Here is a 14765-nt window from a genome sequence, read left to right on the forward strand (position 1 = left end):
CTAAAATGAAGTTGCGCTCGTAGATTTCGTAGTCTACGTTCGGTTCTCCGAAATATCGGTGCATACGCCGCCATATTTATGCTAAATTACTGAGTTACGTGAGCCTTTGAGCACACGTAACATTACGTGCAAAAATACGGTAAACGTAACTTTACGAAGTTTATAGAAACGCTACTTACTGAACATTTTGCACTTACGCATGATTTTTGAACGTACGTAATTTTAAGAAACGGTCCCCTGGTCAAGACATTGTTTTAATAATTGCTCGAATATTTATTTAATGTGGGCGGCTCGTAAGGAAACATGACAGCACGGTGGTTTGGCAGTTTTTATAGTATGGCTATAGTGAAACCGCCTCAACACTATAGAAGTCGCATTTTAGTCCAATTATCATGCTTGACTAGAACATTTTGTGTTATGATGTATCGGCTTAATAAAAACAAAGTGTTCCGGTGACCTGAAAAATGAATTCATTAAGAGGCGGGCAGCGTCCCTTAAATTAACTTAGTGAAACCATGGTAACGCTCTTGTGGCCATACCTTATGTTAAGTCTTTATTAAACTCTGTCAGAACATATCTTCTAATGATATCTTAGCTTAGTTGATATATTTCCGGATCTTTAACACGAATGGCCGACTGAAGGTTGAGCATTTTCCCTCATATGACTGTAGTGATAAATTATCGATGCTCAAGCCGATTTGTTTTTCATGACATTCGGTCAGAACATACGTTCTTATGACAGCTGAGTTCGAAACTTGTTCGGGATTGTTGAAAAACTAGAAAAACTTGACCGCCACTCTTCATTACACTTATTCAGAACATTTTGAGAAGTAAGAGCTAAACAGCTCAAAGTGTCAGAGGAACAATGTAAGCATTATGCCTAATAACATTAAGTTTTATTGCTGTTTATTTTCTCAAATTGCACCGTTTACGTTGTATTTTGACAAACAATAATATGTTTGAAAACGTGTCGGGATTTTTGTAATTTGAAATGTCATATTCTTTATACTCGGCATTAAAATCGAAATAGTTCCAACGTGATTTTAAAACTAATTTAAATAATCAATGTACCGTTTTAATTTGAAATCAAATTCTTCATTTTCTAAGGATAATGTTTCGTATTTTCAGTATGAGTCTCCGACGTTTGTGTTATTTCGCTGACGCATTTATATAATTAATTCATTTTTTATTCTGTGACCGAAAACTAGAAAATGCTCTTGTTGTCAAACAGTGCATGTCGATGTATCGTGATATCTTACACATGTCTTATATACTTAATAACACAGTTCAACGTGTAACTACTTGGTTGTTGTTATTTGTCATGTTTTGCTAATTGCATATGTTATTCTTTACTTAATGACTATTCTTAACAAACTAATATCTACGCTTTATATTAATTCTTAAAATCCAGCTCAGAAGCCATAATAAATGTTTCAAGAAAAATAGTGTTATGCCGGAAACTCTCGAGAAGTTTACCGTCAAAGGGAAATTTCACAATAACAATAAATTATAAAGATCCACAAGGTTTAAACCCATTTTTTAGCTATATAATTCAACTTCACTTCAGCAAAAAATAATTGAAACATACAAATAAATGTAATTGACATTAAACCATTTATGCCTAGCGTCTAGAAAAAATACCTTGCCAAACAGCGTACACCAAGATGAGACGCCGCATGATGCGGCGTCTCATCTAGGTCTGCGCTGTTTGCTTACAGGAATTTCTGTAAAAAAATATTCTTTATATAGAAATACATATACTAGACATCCCTTATTTTGGAAATAAATTAATCCAATTTAGAAGGATGGTAGAGTCCACTAGGCATAAATGGGTTAAATATTAAAGTAAGCTAGCAAAACGTTTGCAAACACGTGTCTATTACCCTACAGAACGAACCATTGTTAATGCAACTTAGCAGATTTGCAACCTTATTGCAGTTTGTAGATATGTTCAATTGTTGGCATTTAATTATAACAATCTTATCTTGTTGCAGTTATTTTGATTTGTATGGCAGTAGGAACGGTATACTCTGTACGGGAGATAACCGATGCGAGGTGTTTGGTAATACAAGCTGTCTGGGTTGTCATTTATTTATGCATGTAGATAAGGGAAGTGTATCTAAATAGTATATTTTCAATAGTTGATAGAACATTGCCATTGTTAGTTTACAACCTACGGCATATTCATTGTGGATTATAGATTGATTTTAATGATTCATTTATACCAGCATGCATATGACTAGTAATGTGGAACACAACATAGTATGAATATAACACTCATACAAACGTAGTGTAAACGTGTTTGCAAGTTGGAAATAATTTAAGTGAACCATTCGAAAAAATAAAACTTATAGTATTGAATATTTTAAGCTAAACAACACTACAATAATACTTCTGATTTATATGTATTATGACGGGATGCGTTCTGAAACTAAAACATTGTTTTAGTTTTAATTATTCAATATTGAACAAATGCAACCACATTTACTATGTATAAGCATTGCTAAAACTTTATTATTTTTTCAGATTCTGCCAGTGTGGGTACATTGGAATTTCCGGTCTGCATTATTCTAAATATTGCCGATCCAACCCAGTGCACAGAGCTTCCCCCTGTACTTCCCTCCATCGATTGCATTCGCTTGACCCATGTCACATGTTTGTGTACCTGGCTACGCAGTCTGCTTAGCATGATGCTGACACAAAATTGTAATATAAAATGTGAGCTGAATGACTGTCACTTAACTGCGTGTGGAGAGGGCGAAGTCAACACATCATACACGACTGGATTATTATGTTTAGATGTATATCCAAACAAAAGCATATCAATAAGCCTAACTAATGATACCGGTCTGTGGGAGAGTCTGCATGGTCTGAGTATTAAGAGTCTGAGTCTGTTTAACGGTTGTAGAGTGAATCATGAAAAGTCGTTCTCACAGACGATAGCATCGCTCTCAAAGCTGGAAACACTAGATATTAGAATGGTTGAATTGACTCCTTGTGTGTGGGAGGCTCTCCGTGGTCTGAATATCAAGAGTCTGACTCTGAGCAGTAGGGAGTTGGGAGGTTATCATGCAAAGTCGTTGACTCAGTCGCTATCATCACTCAAGAGGCTGGAAACACTTGAAATTGGTGTGGATGAATTGACTCCTTGTCAATTCATGGGATGCTCTTCATGTCAATTCATGGGATGCTCATGGGATGCTCTTCATGGTCTGAATATCAAGAGTCTGACTCTGAGCAGTAGGGAGTTGGGAGGTTATCATGCAAAGTCGTTGACTCAGTCGCTATCATCGCTCAAGAGGCTGGAAACACTTAGAATTGGTGTGACTGAAGACAGTCCTGGTCTGTGGAAGGCTCTCCATGGTCTGAATATCAAGAGTCTGAGTCTGAATGGTAAGAAGCGTGTGACATGGACGGGGGATGGATTGAGGATAAATCATTCCGAGTCGTTGTCTCAGTCGCTATCATCGCTCATGAGGCTGCAAATACTTGATATTCATGTGGCTGAAGATATTACTGGTCTTTGGGAGGCTTTCTATGGCCTTAATATCAAGAAGCTGCGTGTGTTTTGTACGTGTAGAGTAAAGTATAAAGAGTCGTTGTCTCATTTGCTACCATCGCTTATACGGCTGGAAACACTTAGTATTGGTGCGCGTAAATACGCATGTCCTGGTTTGTGGGAGGCTCTCAAAGGTTCGAGTGTCAAGAGTCTGACTATTAAAGGTGAGAACAGAGGTTTTGAATTAAATCATACAGACTTGTTGTCTCAGTCACTATCATCACTCACACAGCTTGAAACACTCGGTATGGAGGTATGGGAGCACAGTACTGGTCTGTGGGAGGCTATCCATACTTTGAATATCAAGACTCTGAGTCTGACTCTATATGGGATTGAGTGGACCGATTTGCGTACAGAGTCGTTGTCTAAGTCACTTTCATCTCTCACACGTCTAGAAACTCTTAATGTTAGTGTGTATGCAGACAGTAGTTGTCCTTGGAAGGCTCTCCATGGTCTGAATATCAAGAGTCTGAGACTGAGTCTGTTTCATAATGGTAACTGTAAAGATGTGCAAGCAGAGTCGTTGTATCAGTCATTAGCATCGCTCACACAGCTAGAAACGCTTAGTATTACGTTACATCCAGACAGCCGTGGTCTATGGAGAGGTATCCATTGTCTGAATATAAAGAGACTGAGCCTGAAGAGTAAGGAGTGGGGAGGTTTGCATAAAGAGTTGATGTCCTTGTCACTATCATCGCTCACACTGCTGGACACTCTTTGTATTGAGATGGAGTGTGATAATCCAGGTCTGTGGGAGGCTGTACATGGTCTGAATATCAAGAATCTATTCCTGAGTGGTTTGTGGAAACGTACTGGAATTGACGTGACCCATACAGTGTCGTTGTCAAATACACTTTCATCGCTCACTCAGCTAGAAACACTTAGTATTGATGTGGAGCATGAGAGTCCTGGTCTATGGGCAGCTCTCCATGGTCAGAATATCAAGAGTTTGAGTCTGAGCGGCGTGCGTAAATCTTCCGGTATTGATGTGAAACGTGCGGAAACGTTTTCTCAGTCGCTATCATCACTCACACAGCTGGAAACGTTAACACTACATGTCCATACATACATCGCACTGCAGGTACCTCAATCATTGAAGTATTTAAATATCTACTCTGACACAATGCTTCCATCCAAAGTGCGCGAACTTGTGGACTCACTGGCTATATATACTCATTCAATTGGGCTTAAGCTAGAATTTGGTTGTGCTTCTAGTATTGATCCCCCAGAACGAATCCCAGTTCAGGAATACATTCCATTTCAACAGGAACTTGCTGCACGGAAAAATGTTGCAATGAAACGATTCCGAATATATGAATTGCCTGATTCTGCCGGTTATGCCATGTCTGTACGTGACATTGGTGATGTTGATGACGCTGCTTGCGATATCCTTGAAGATGATGTTTATAAAAAATTTGCTAAATATATCGATCGTTACATAATCAATCGAATTTCAATACTCATTGAGATAAGTCCAGGCTCAATATCTTGAATAAGTGTTTGTTTTTGGTGGATACTATATTAATATGAACCTTGTTGTATATTAAATTTATATTGTAAAAATTAAAACTGTTTTGACATGTGGCGTATAATACTTTTTTATGTTGTTTCTCTATACATGAAATTGGGCTATAACATATACTAGCTTAATGTGTTGTAGACTTTTCGACGATAGGTGTTACAAGAAAATATGGTAGAACATTATATACATATGCTCATCTTAATTTTAAAAGATATTTCGCCGGAGCTTTTCTCTTATATGTAGTTATTATTAAAATCAACACAATTGTGTAAATACGGCTCCTAAGTCGTTATACCTTGAGATTCAAATCAGTGAACAAAATAATGTTTATTTTTGCGTCCGAGCAAGTGACAAACTACTAAACGAAATAAAACTGTAGACAGATATTACGTTTATGCTTTGTGTCAATGTTATTGTATAAGTTTAAATTCAATGTATGCCTTTGTTTTAATGACTTATACAATTTGGAACATGTTGATACAATTTTATTAGTGCGCTTTATAGCATGTACATATTCACATAATTGTCAACGCATTTGACTTCACCTATAAATATTAAATATTTCTTATTTAATAAATATATAATTCAAACTGCTTGATGTGTTCAAATGTATCATATAAATATGTTTTATATGCATTGTATGCATAGTGCCTGTCATGATGATCATTTAAAAAAATAATACCCTTTAAACATCGATAGTGATAGAGCTTTGTTTTCAGATGTAACAAGAAAAAAAAAATTATATTATATAACATTTGTCCGTAGTTCTATGCTTTCAAATAATGTAGTTTTATAAATGTACATGTCTAATTTATTAATATTAACCAGTAGCGGCAGTTTCAGATTACTCAATTGTTTAACGTGTGTTGCTTTTAAATTGATTGTAATAAGTATCGTCATTTGTTAAAATAAAACTAAACATGTCTGGTGAAGATCGGATGAAAACTACTTGAATTTAAAAGCAGACACCATGGTTAATGTGTTAAACTAACTAAGTGACCCAGCGACCTAGTTTTTGACCCGGCATGACCCATATTCAAACTTGACCCAGACATCATCATCTAGATACAACTTCTGATCAAGTTTGGTGAATATCGGATGAAAACTACTTGAATTAGAGAGCGGACAACATTCTGAATGTATAAAACGCACTAAGTGACCCTGTGACCTAGTTTTTAACCCAGCATCATGCTCAATGTTTAAAACGCACAAAGTGACCCCGTGACCTCATTTTTGACCCGGCATGACCCATATTCGTATTTGACTTAGACATCGTCTAGATACATTATCTGACCAAGTTTGGTGAAGATCGGATGAAAACATCTTTAATTAGAGAGCGGGCACTTAATCCGGAACGACCAAACGACAGACAGACCGACAGACAGACCAACAAGGTCACTCCTATATACACCCCTAAACTTCGTATGTAGGGGTTTAAAAATAGCATTGTTGGCGTTAACTTTGTTATTTACAATAACAACTCTTAGCGTGATTAAGTTGATGTTTCACTGACGATGATGCTGAAAGATGCTGTCGCTGTTGTAATTGCTGCTGTGGTTACTGCTTCTGATACCGATGATGATGATGATTCCGACGACGACGAAAACGGCGTCGACGATAAATACGACGACAGCGAAGAAAAGGATAAGGATGATGATGATGATGATGGTGGTGGTAGTTGTCGTGATGATGGTGGTGGTGATGATGGTGGTTGTGGTGATGATGATCATGCTGCTGATGATAATGCTGCAGCTACTGCTGCTGCTGATGATGAAATGATGTTGCTGCTGCTGATGAGGATGATAAGGATGAGGATACAGATAATGATGATGCTGATGATGATTGGGATGAGGATGAGGATAATAATGCTGCTGCTGATTATGATGACTATTAACCAAGGAGTATTCAATAATGGTTTTTCTTTTATGCTTTCCGGTGGTTTATCATTAAAATAAAACTGGTATTCTACGGTTTCGAACAGTGAAAATTAACAGGGAAATATATCAATATTTTTCACTGTTTTACTGTGCAATGACATCATTTTTCGACAAAATGACGTCATAAATCCAGCAATATTATCGAGTCAAACTCTTTTACAATGTAAATAAACGGTGAAAAAAGCATACAATAAAAATAACATTAGTTGGATTCGATGGAATATCGATTTTAATTCACTCGTGATCATAGATAATATATTTTTGGTTGCGCCACTCGTGAACATATTATTTTAAATAATCACTCGTTAAACAAGGGCTGTTTGTAAAACATGCATGCCCCCCATATGGGCTGTCAGTTGTAGTGGAAGCCATTGTGTGAATACGTTTTTTGGCAATGTGACCTTGACTTTTGACCTAGTGACCAGAAAATGAATAGGGGTCATTTGCGAGTCATGATCAATATACCTATGAAGTTTCATGATCCTAGGCATAAGCATTCTTGAGTTATCATCCGGAAACCATTTTTCTAAGTTGAGTCACCGTGACCTTGACCTTTGACCTAGTGACCTGAAAATAAATAGGGGTCATCTGCGAGTCATGATCAATGTACCTATGAAGTTTCATGATCCTAGGCGTAAGCGTTCTTGAGTTATCATCCAGAAACCATTTTACTTTTTCGGATCACCATGACCTTTGACCTAGTGACCTGAAAATCAATAGGGGTCATCTGCGAGTCATGATCAATGTACCTATGAAGTTTCATGATCCTAGGCATAAGCGTTCTTGAGTTATCATCCGTAAACCATTTTATTTTTTGGGTCACCGTGACCTTGACCTTTAACCTAGTGACCTGAAAATCAATAGGGGTCATCTGCGAGTCATGATCAATGTACCCATGAAGTTTCGTGATCCTAGGCCTAAGCGTTCTTGAGTTATCATCCGGAAACCATCTGGTGGACGGACATTCGGGCATACGGACTGACATACGGACCGACATGTGCAAAACAATATACCCCCTCTACTTCGAAGGGGGGCATAATAAAATCGATATCCCATCGAATCCAACAAATATCCTCTATATAAAACAGGCAACCTTGGAGCATTTGTCCATAAAAATATGTATTAATACAATTCGATATACACGCGTGTTTTACGACAAGGGAGAGCAACCAATAAATAGAAATTGCAGATACTAAAATTTTATATTGAAGTTCGCAAGGCGTATGATATCCATGATGAAAATGACACAGTATTATTGTGAATGTATATATTAGGATGATGTTTGCCGTGAATGATGTGTTTTAAAGATATGAACATTACCCGCTTGGACCTGGTTAGAATACCGAGGGAGAAAGTTCGAAATAAATAAATGTGCCTATAAGGAACATAAAATAATGTTAGTAAATAATACTACAAAACAAGCTTTAAGGACTATTTACAAATACTTGAAAAATGATCATTTCAAATAATATCAAAAAAGTAAATTGTTTACATTATTTATTATTAGTCTTTATTTAAATAAATAATAACATTTGCGTTTAATAGAAACTAATAAGCATACATTGCCAACATAATATAGTGTCACAAAAGACACACATTTATATATTACAAGATTTAGAAATTAAAATTAAAAAGTGTGTTGGCAAATTGGTTTCGTACACTGTTGTATTTTATGACACATAGAAAAGTTTCATGTTACATAATAAACTATGCATTAATATGTGGCAATTTTTTTATGAAATTAGCTGTAACCTAAACTTGTTCAAGACAGTATAATGAACATTTGATCTTCCTCATCAATACAACATTTATCAAATGCAATAAGAAATAAGTATAAGGGAAACATGTATACTGAGCAGTCGAGATCAAGAAGACAAAAGGTGGGTCCATACATAAAGTATTGTACGTGGTATACACTCAGTATTTTCTTGAATAAAAGACAAGTAACAATATTTTGCAATTTACACTGTCCTTACAAACATTTTCAGTAGGAACAATATGCTGACATTATAAGACTCAATTAAATATAATGCAAACTAATTCTGTTTTACATGTAAGGTGTCTGAGGGATTGAAATACACACTTACATCACCTCAGACTGCGTGGAATCTACCTACACCTACAAAAAACAGCGGAAATTCTTCATACAATTTAAGTTATGTAAGCGGAATTATTTAATTAACTTACAGTGACTTTGACTTTTATCTAGTTTTCCCAAGCTACGTCTACACGTAAGCTAACAATTCATACAATTTAGGAACAATACCCAAATATAAAAGCGGTGAGCTAACAATTCATACAATTTAGGAACAATACCCTCATATAAAAGCGGTGAGCTAACAATTCATACAATTTAGGAACAATACCCTAATATAAAAGCGGTGAGCTAACAATTCATACAATTTAGGAACAATACCCTAATATAAAAGCGGTGAGCTAACAATTCATACCATTTAGGAACAATACCCTAATATAAAAGCGGTGAGCTAACAATTCATACCATTTAGGAACAATACCCTAATATAAAAGCGGTGAGCTAACAATTCATACAATTTAGGAACAATACCCTAATATAAAAGCGGTGAGCTAACAATTCATACAATTTAGGAACAATACCCTAATATAAAAGCGGTGAGCTAACAATTCATACAATTTAGGAACAATACCCTAATATAAAAGCGGTGAGCTAACAATTCATACAATTTAGGAACAATACCCTAATATAAAAGCGGTGAGCTAACAATTCATACAATTTAGGAACAATACCCTAATATTAAAGCGGTGAGCTAACAATTCATACAATTTAGGAACAATACCCTAATATAAAAGCGGTGAGCTAACAATTCATACAATTTAGGAACAACACCCTAATATAAAAGCGGTGAGCTAACAATTCATACAATTTAGGAACAATACCCTTATATAAAAGCGGTGAGCTAACAATTCATACAATTTAGGAACAATGCCCTAATATAAAAGCGGTGAGCTAACAATTCATACAATTTAGGAACAATACCCTAATATAAAAGCGGTGTTACTGAGTGTAGTTTGTCTAATTTTAATAATAGTGACATAGACTTTAACCCAACTGGCTTGAAATGGAATCCAGGTAGGGTATGTACGCTGGGTATACACTTCCACAAATCTTCAGCACATTATCTCAATCCAATCATAAGTAATAGATCAAAGAACATAAACTGTTGCTGCTTATTCTCAAGTTTTAGATGCATAAATATTGGCCTATAACTAATGGCCCCTAATTTACTTCTGAATATTGAAATTTAATAAAAGCAAGAGAAACTGTCGTCCCTTATTAGCGCTTGTAGACTTCATAAGACTCATCTGGGACAATCCTATACGCACATGTATTGAATCCATATTTTTCCAAATCACAGCTCAAGTATGTTTATATGAAGTCACTTTCTAAATGCAGGACACATTCTGTTAGGCATATATATGTAGCATTGTCCCAGAATTATCTATATCAAACTCTAATTTTTATTTAGCAATAACAAACAAAAGCAAAATACAACTACATTATTGAAAATCATATTATCTTAAAGTCCTACGGTATATACTCATAATAAACACCTTAAAAAATGCATTCTACTTGTTCTACTTGAATGGAAATGAACCCAAATACAAGTTTATCCCGATACATACTTTTGGCTAGACGCTCATTTAATACTAATGTTAATATTGTTCAAAATGTATACAATTAATTTAAACAGACAAAAACATGGTGGTCTATGAAATATTCCCAAATGTAACAAAACATTTCATTTTAATCTATAAAAAATTCATACAGGGAACTATATATATATTATTACAGATTTCAATAAGACATAATATCATTTATAAATATTAAATACACAGGATCAAATAAATGATGACAATTATGCATTAAACGGATGCTTCATTAAAAAAATTGCATTTTCCGCTCTACACTGCACTGCATAAAATTAAAAATTCACAATCGAAAAATGCTATCATAAAATATTTTGATTATTAAATTATTAAAATGGAGCCAGTAATAATACAAACTGGTGAAATTCAGCAGAAATGCTATATCATATTTTAAACAACAAAACCTTGTTCATAGAGCGTTTTACTATAACAAGGTACACACAAACTACTAAAAAACAAAAGTGGCATTCACTATTTTCCACATTCCCAAGAATGGTGAAATTCAGCAGAAATGCTATATCAAAGTTAAAACAACAAAACGTTATCAAATGTTGATAATATTATTAATATAATTTGTTTTGTGTATTCAATTATATTAACACAATCTAATTAGTATTGTAAGCTATATTGAAATAAGAATTATACAAAATATTTCTGACATTAAAGCAAAACGTTTAAGAATTATAATTACCGGTAGACATTCACGTGTAAGTCATAAAAGATGGTTTATTGGTTCATATGTTGTGAATAGAGCGTTTTACTATAACAAGGAACACAAAATCTACTTAAAAACAAATGTGGCATTCACTATTTTCCACATTCCCAAGAATGGTACACCTAATGTGAAATCAGCAGTACATCAAAACATAAAATAACATCAACATCTTAAAACTTCATGTGCCATAACATGTTGAACAAATTTGCTAAATAAATTGTTAACATTTGACCAAGAGAATATTTCTGATCTTAAAACACAAAAATGTTCAATTGCTGGTTAATTTTGTCTTATGAGTTTATTATTGGCTTCCATTTTAAAGTAGTTTAAATGGCGATTTTCACAGCAATAACATAATGAAAAGTGTGGAATATTTTCACTGTTTACTGTTTGAAGAATTGCATCACCAATTCGATATCAGTGATGTCTGTCACATAACCAGAGTAACATGTGTAATATTCTAATCTTTTACAAAACATCAGTCAGTCAGTGCAAATTTAATAGCCTCTGGTCCGATCTTCAGGTCTCCAGTGTCAAGGTCACGGCCCGTGTAGAACTGGGCCCACACTGGACAGTGGTCATTCACGACCCGCCCCACGTCCAGCCCTTAGGGATCCAGGGACTGGACAGGCCCTCTCTCACGACGTCACATTGACCTGTACAGGGGAATAAAATATATAACCATAAAACCGTCTAAAACAACATTATCGTATACTTCTGATAATCATATTCACAGATTTTAAATCGGAAATGAACAAACATTAACAAATTATCTCCATATGTTAAGCTTTTCAACAATTAGTTTGCATATTTACTGTTGGATTGTTTGCGGAAATAATGGCATCAACATAATTAAATCTCCATGGTTTGACAATATGATACATTTATGTTCACTTGAGAATCAGGAACAAGAACTTATTGATAAACATTTTCATTGATAAACATACTTAATTCAATCGATATTATTCACCTATTAATCAATGGTAAGCAAAGTTTAAATAAGCAAATTCAGTGAATTGATATCCCCCCGCCATTATGCTTCTGGACACAAAAGTAATATATCTGACACTCAAAAAAGGATTTTTTTCAAGATACAAAGGGCCATAACTCCATTATTAACAGATGGTGTACAATGCCATTCGGCGTGCATCATCCTCTTATCCATATACATACTCATTCAATGAAATCCGCCAAAGCACTTTCAAGATATGGCTCCGGACAGACGGACAGAAGGGCGGACGGACGGACAACACCAAAACAATATCCCTCCGCCTATGGCGGGGGATAATTAACATCAACTGATGGAAATCTTGAACACAAATCTTTTACAATACACAAAGCTTTAAATCAGCAAAATCAAACACAACATAACAACGATATTAACAAGCACATTAGCAGGTAAATATGTCAAATCAGAGACGCCAGTAATGGACAAGATATGAGGAGTGATAGCAGACAACGAAGTGCAGAAGAAGAGATGGATCGAGCCATTCCAGGAGCAGGACCTGACAGCCAAGAACTCTAACGGCCTACATCTAGACCAGTGTGGAGTTACTCTACACACTCTTCAGCATGATATCATATCATAACTGACAGTGACCTTGACCTTTGACCTTGTGAACCCAATTTAAATATGGGTAATATACTGTCCAAGGCCAATGCACACAGGAAGTATCAAGCCAATCAGTCAATTCATTTAGGAGTTATTGATGGGAAATGAATTTTACACTTGGTGTGATAGTGACCTTGGCCTTTCACCTAGTGGCTCCAATTTCAATAGGGGTCATCTACTGTCAAGGCGAATGTACATGTGAAGTATCAAGCCAATCTGTCCATTCATTGACGAGTTATTGATTGGAAACGAATTGGTCTCCCGACAGACAAACCGACTCACATCCAGCTAAACAATATAAGTGTGATAGTGACCTTGATCTTTTACCTAGTGACCCCAATTTCAATAGGGATCATCTACTGTCAAAGGCCAATGCACATATTATGTATAAAGCCAATCGGTCCATTTATTGACGAGTTATTGATCGGAAACGAACTGGTCTCCTACAGACAAACCGACTGACATCCAGCAAAACAATATAAGTGTGATAGTGACCTTGATCTTTAACCTAGTGACCCCAATTTCAATAGGGATATCATCTACAGTCAAAGGCCAATGCTCATGTGAAGTATAAAGCCAATCGGTCCATTAATTGACGAGTTATTGATCGGAAACGAACTGGTCCACCGACAGACAGACCGACAACATCCAGAAAACAATATAACCCTTCTTCTTTGAAGGGGGGCACATCATATTATATATTAATTTTCTTTAGTTCCATAATTTAAATCAAGCGACTAACCTTTGGTATCTGCAGACAGGTTAAAGTCACCAAGCAGTATAATATAATTTTCCCCTGCAATGACAGAAGGAAATTTAAATATTGCAGTTGTATATTTACAAGTTATATTTGTCAGGCCAGCTAGCTTGGTTGGTAGAGAACAGGACTACTAACCCGAGGATCAACAGTGCATTTCCCGGTCCGCTCACATAACTTGTGTTGGAACTAGTCTTTTAACCCTTTAACTGACATTCTTTCCTTCCGGAGCTTCAAGTAAGGTAGGTGTCAGTTAATGGTTAAATTGTGTGCACTTTGTACTGATAAAGCAGCAAATCCATGAAATGCAAATTAAAGGCTATGTTTATGTAGTAATATGGAATTGAGTATTCAACGTATAATCATTGCAACTGTTATTGTTTGTTAAGCATTAATTTTAGGCTGATTTTAGTGGAATATAAATATTCAACAGACGTTGTTTATAAATGAAACAAGGGCTGTTTGTAAAACATACATGCCCTCCATATGGGCTGTCAGTTGTAGTGGCAGCCATTGTGTGACTACGTTTTTTGTCACTGTGACCTTGACCTTTGACCTAGTGACCTGAAAATCAATAGGGGTCATCTGCCAGTTATGATCAATGTACCTATGAAGTTTCATGATCCTAAGCCTAATTTTTCTTGAGTTATCACCAGGAAACTCACTGTGAACTTGACCTTTGACCTAGTGACCTGAAAATTAATAGGGGTCATCTGCCAGTCATGATCAATGTACCTATGAAAATTCATTATCCTAGCCGTAAGCATTCTTGAGTTATCATCCGAAAACCATTTTACTATTTCGAGCCACTGTGACCTTGCCCTTTGATCTAGTGACCTGAAAATCAATTGGGGTCATCTGCCAGTCATTATCAATGTACCTATGAAGTTTCATGATCCTAGGCGTAAGAATTCTTGAGTTATCATCCGGAAACAATTTTTCTGTTTTAAGTCACTGTGACCTTGACCTTTGACCT

General features: G+C 35.7%; 2 protein-coding genes across 2 annotated transcripts in view; one reads left to right on the plus strand and one right to left on the minus strand.

Moving 5' to 3' along the window:
• Window positions 1–5832, plus strand: part of LOC127843703 (uncharacterized) — a 154415-nt gene extending 148583 nt beyond the window's left edge. Inside the window, exon 7 of the mRNA XM_052373427.1 lies at window positions 2527–5832. Coding sequence (XP_052229387.1) covers window positions 2527–5051 — 2525 coding nt within the window. The 3' untranslated portion in view covers window positions 5052–5832. The remainder of the gene's footprint in view (window positions 1–2526) is intronic.
• Window positions 1–14765, minus strand: part of LOC127845919 (endonuclease/exonuclease/phosphatase family domain-containing protein 1-like) — a 166942-nt gene that overhangs the window by 89392 nt on the left and 62785 nt on the right. The gene's annotated exons all lie outside the window — the stretch shown is intronic.

This window comes from Dreissena polymorpha, chromosome 9 (assembly GCF_020536995.1).
Source record: "Dreissena polymorpha isolate Duluth1 chromosome 9, UMN_Dpol_1.0, whole genome shotgun sequence".
Lineage (NCBI taxonomy): Eukaryota > Metazoa > Mollusca > Bivalvia > Myida > Dreissenidae > Dreissena > Dreissena polymorpha.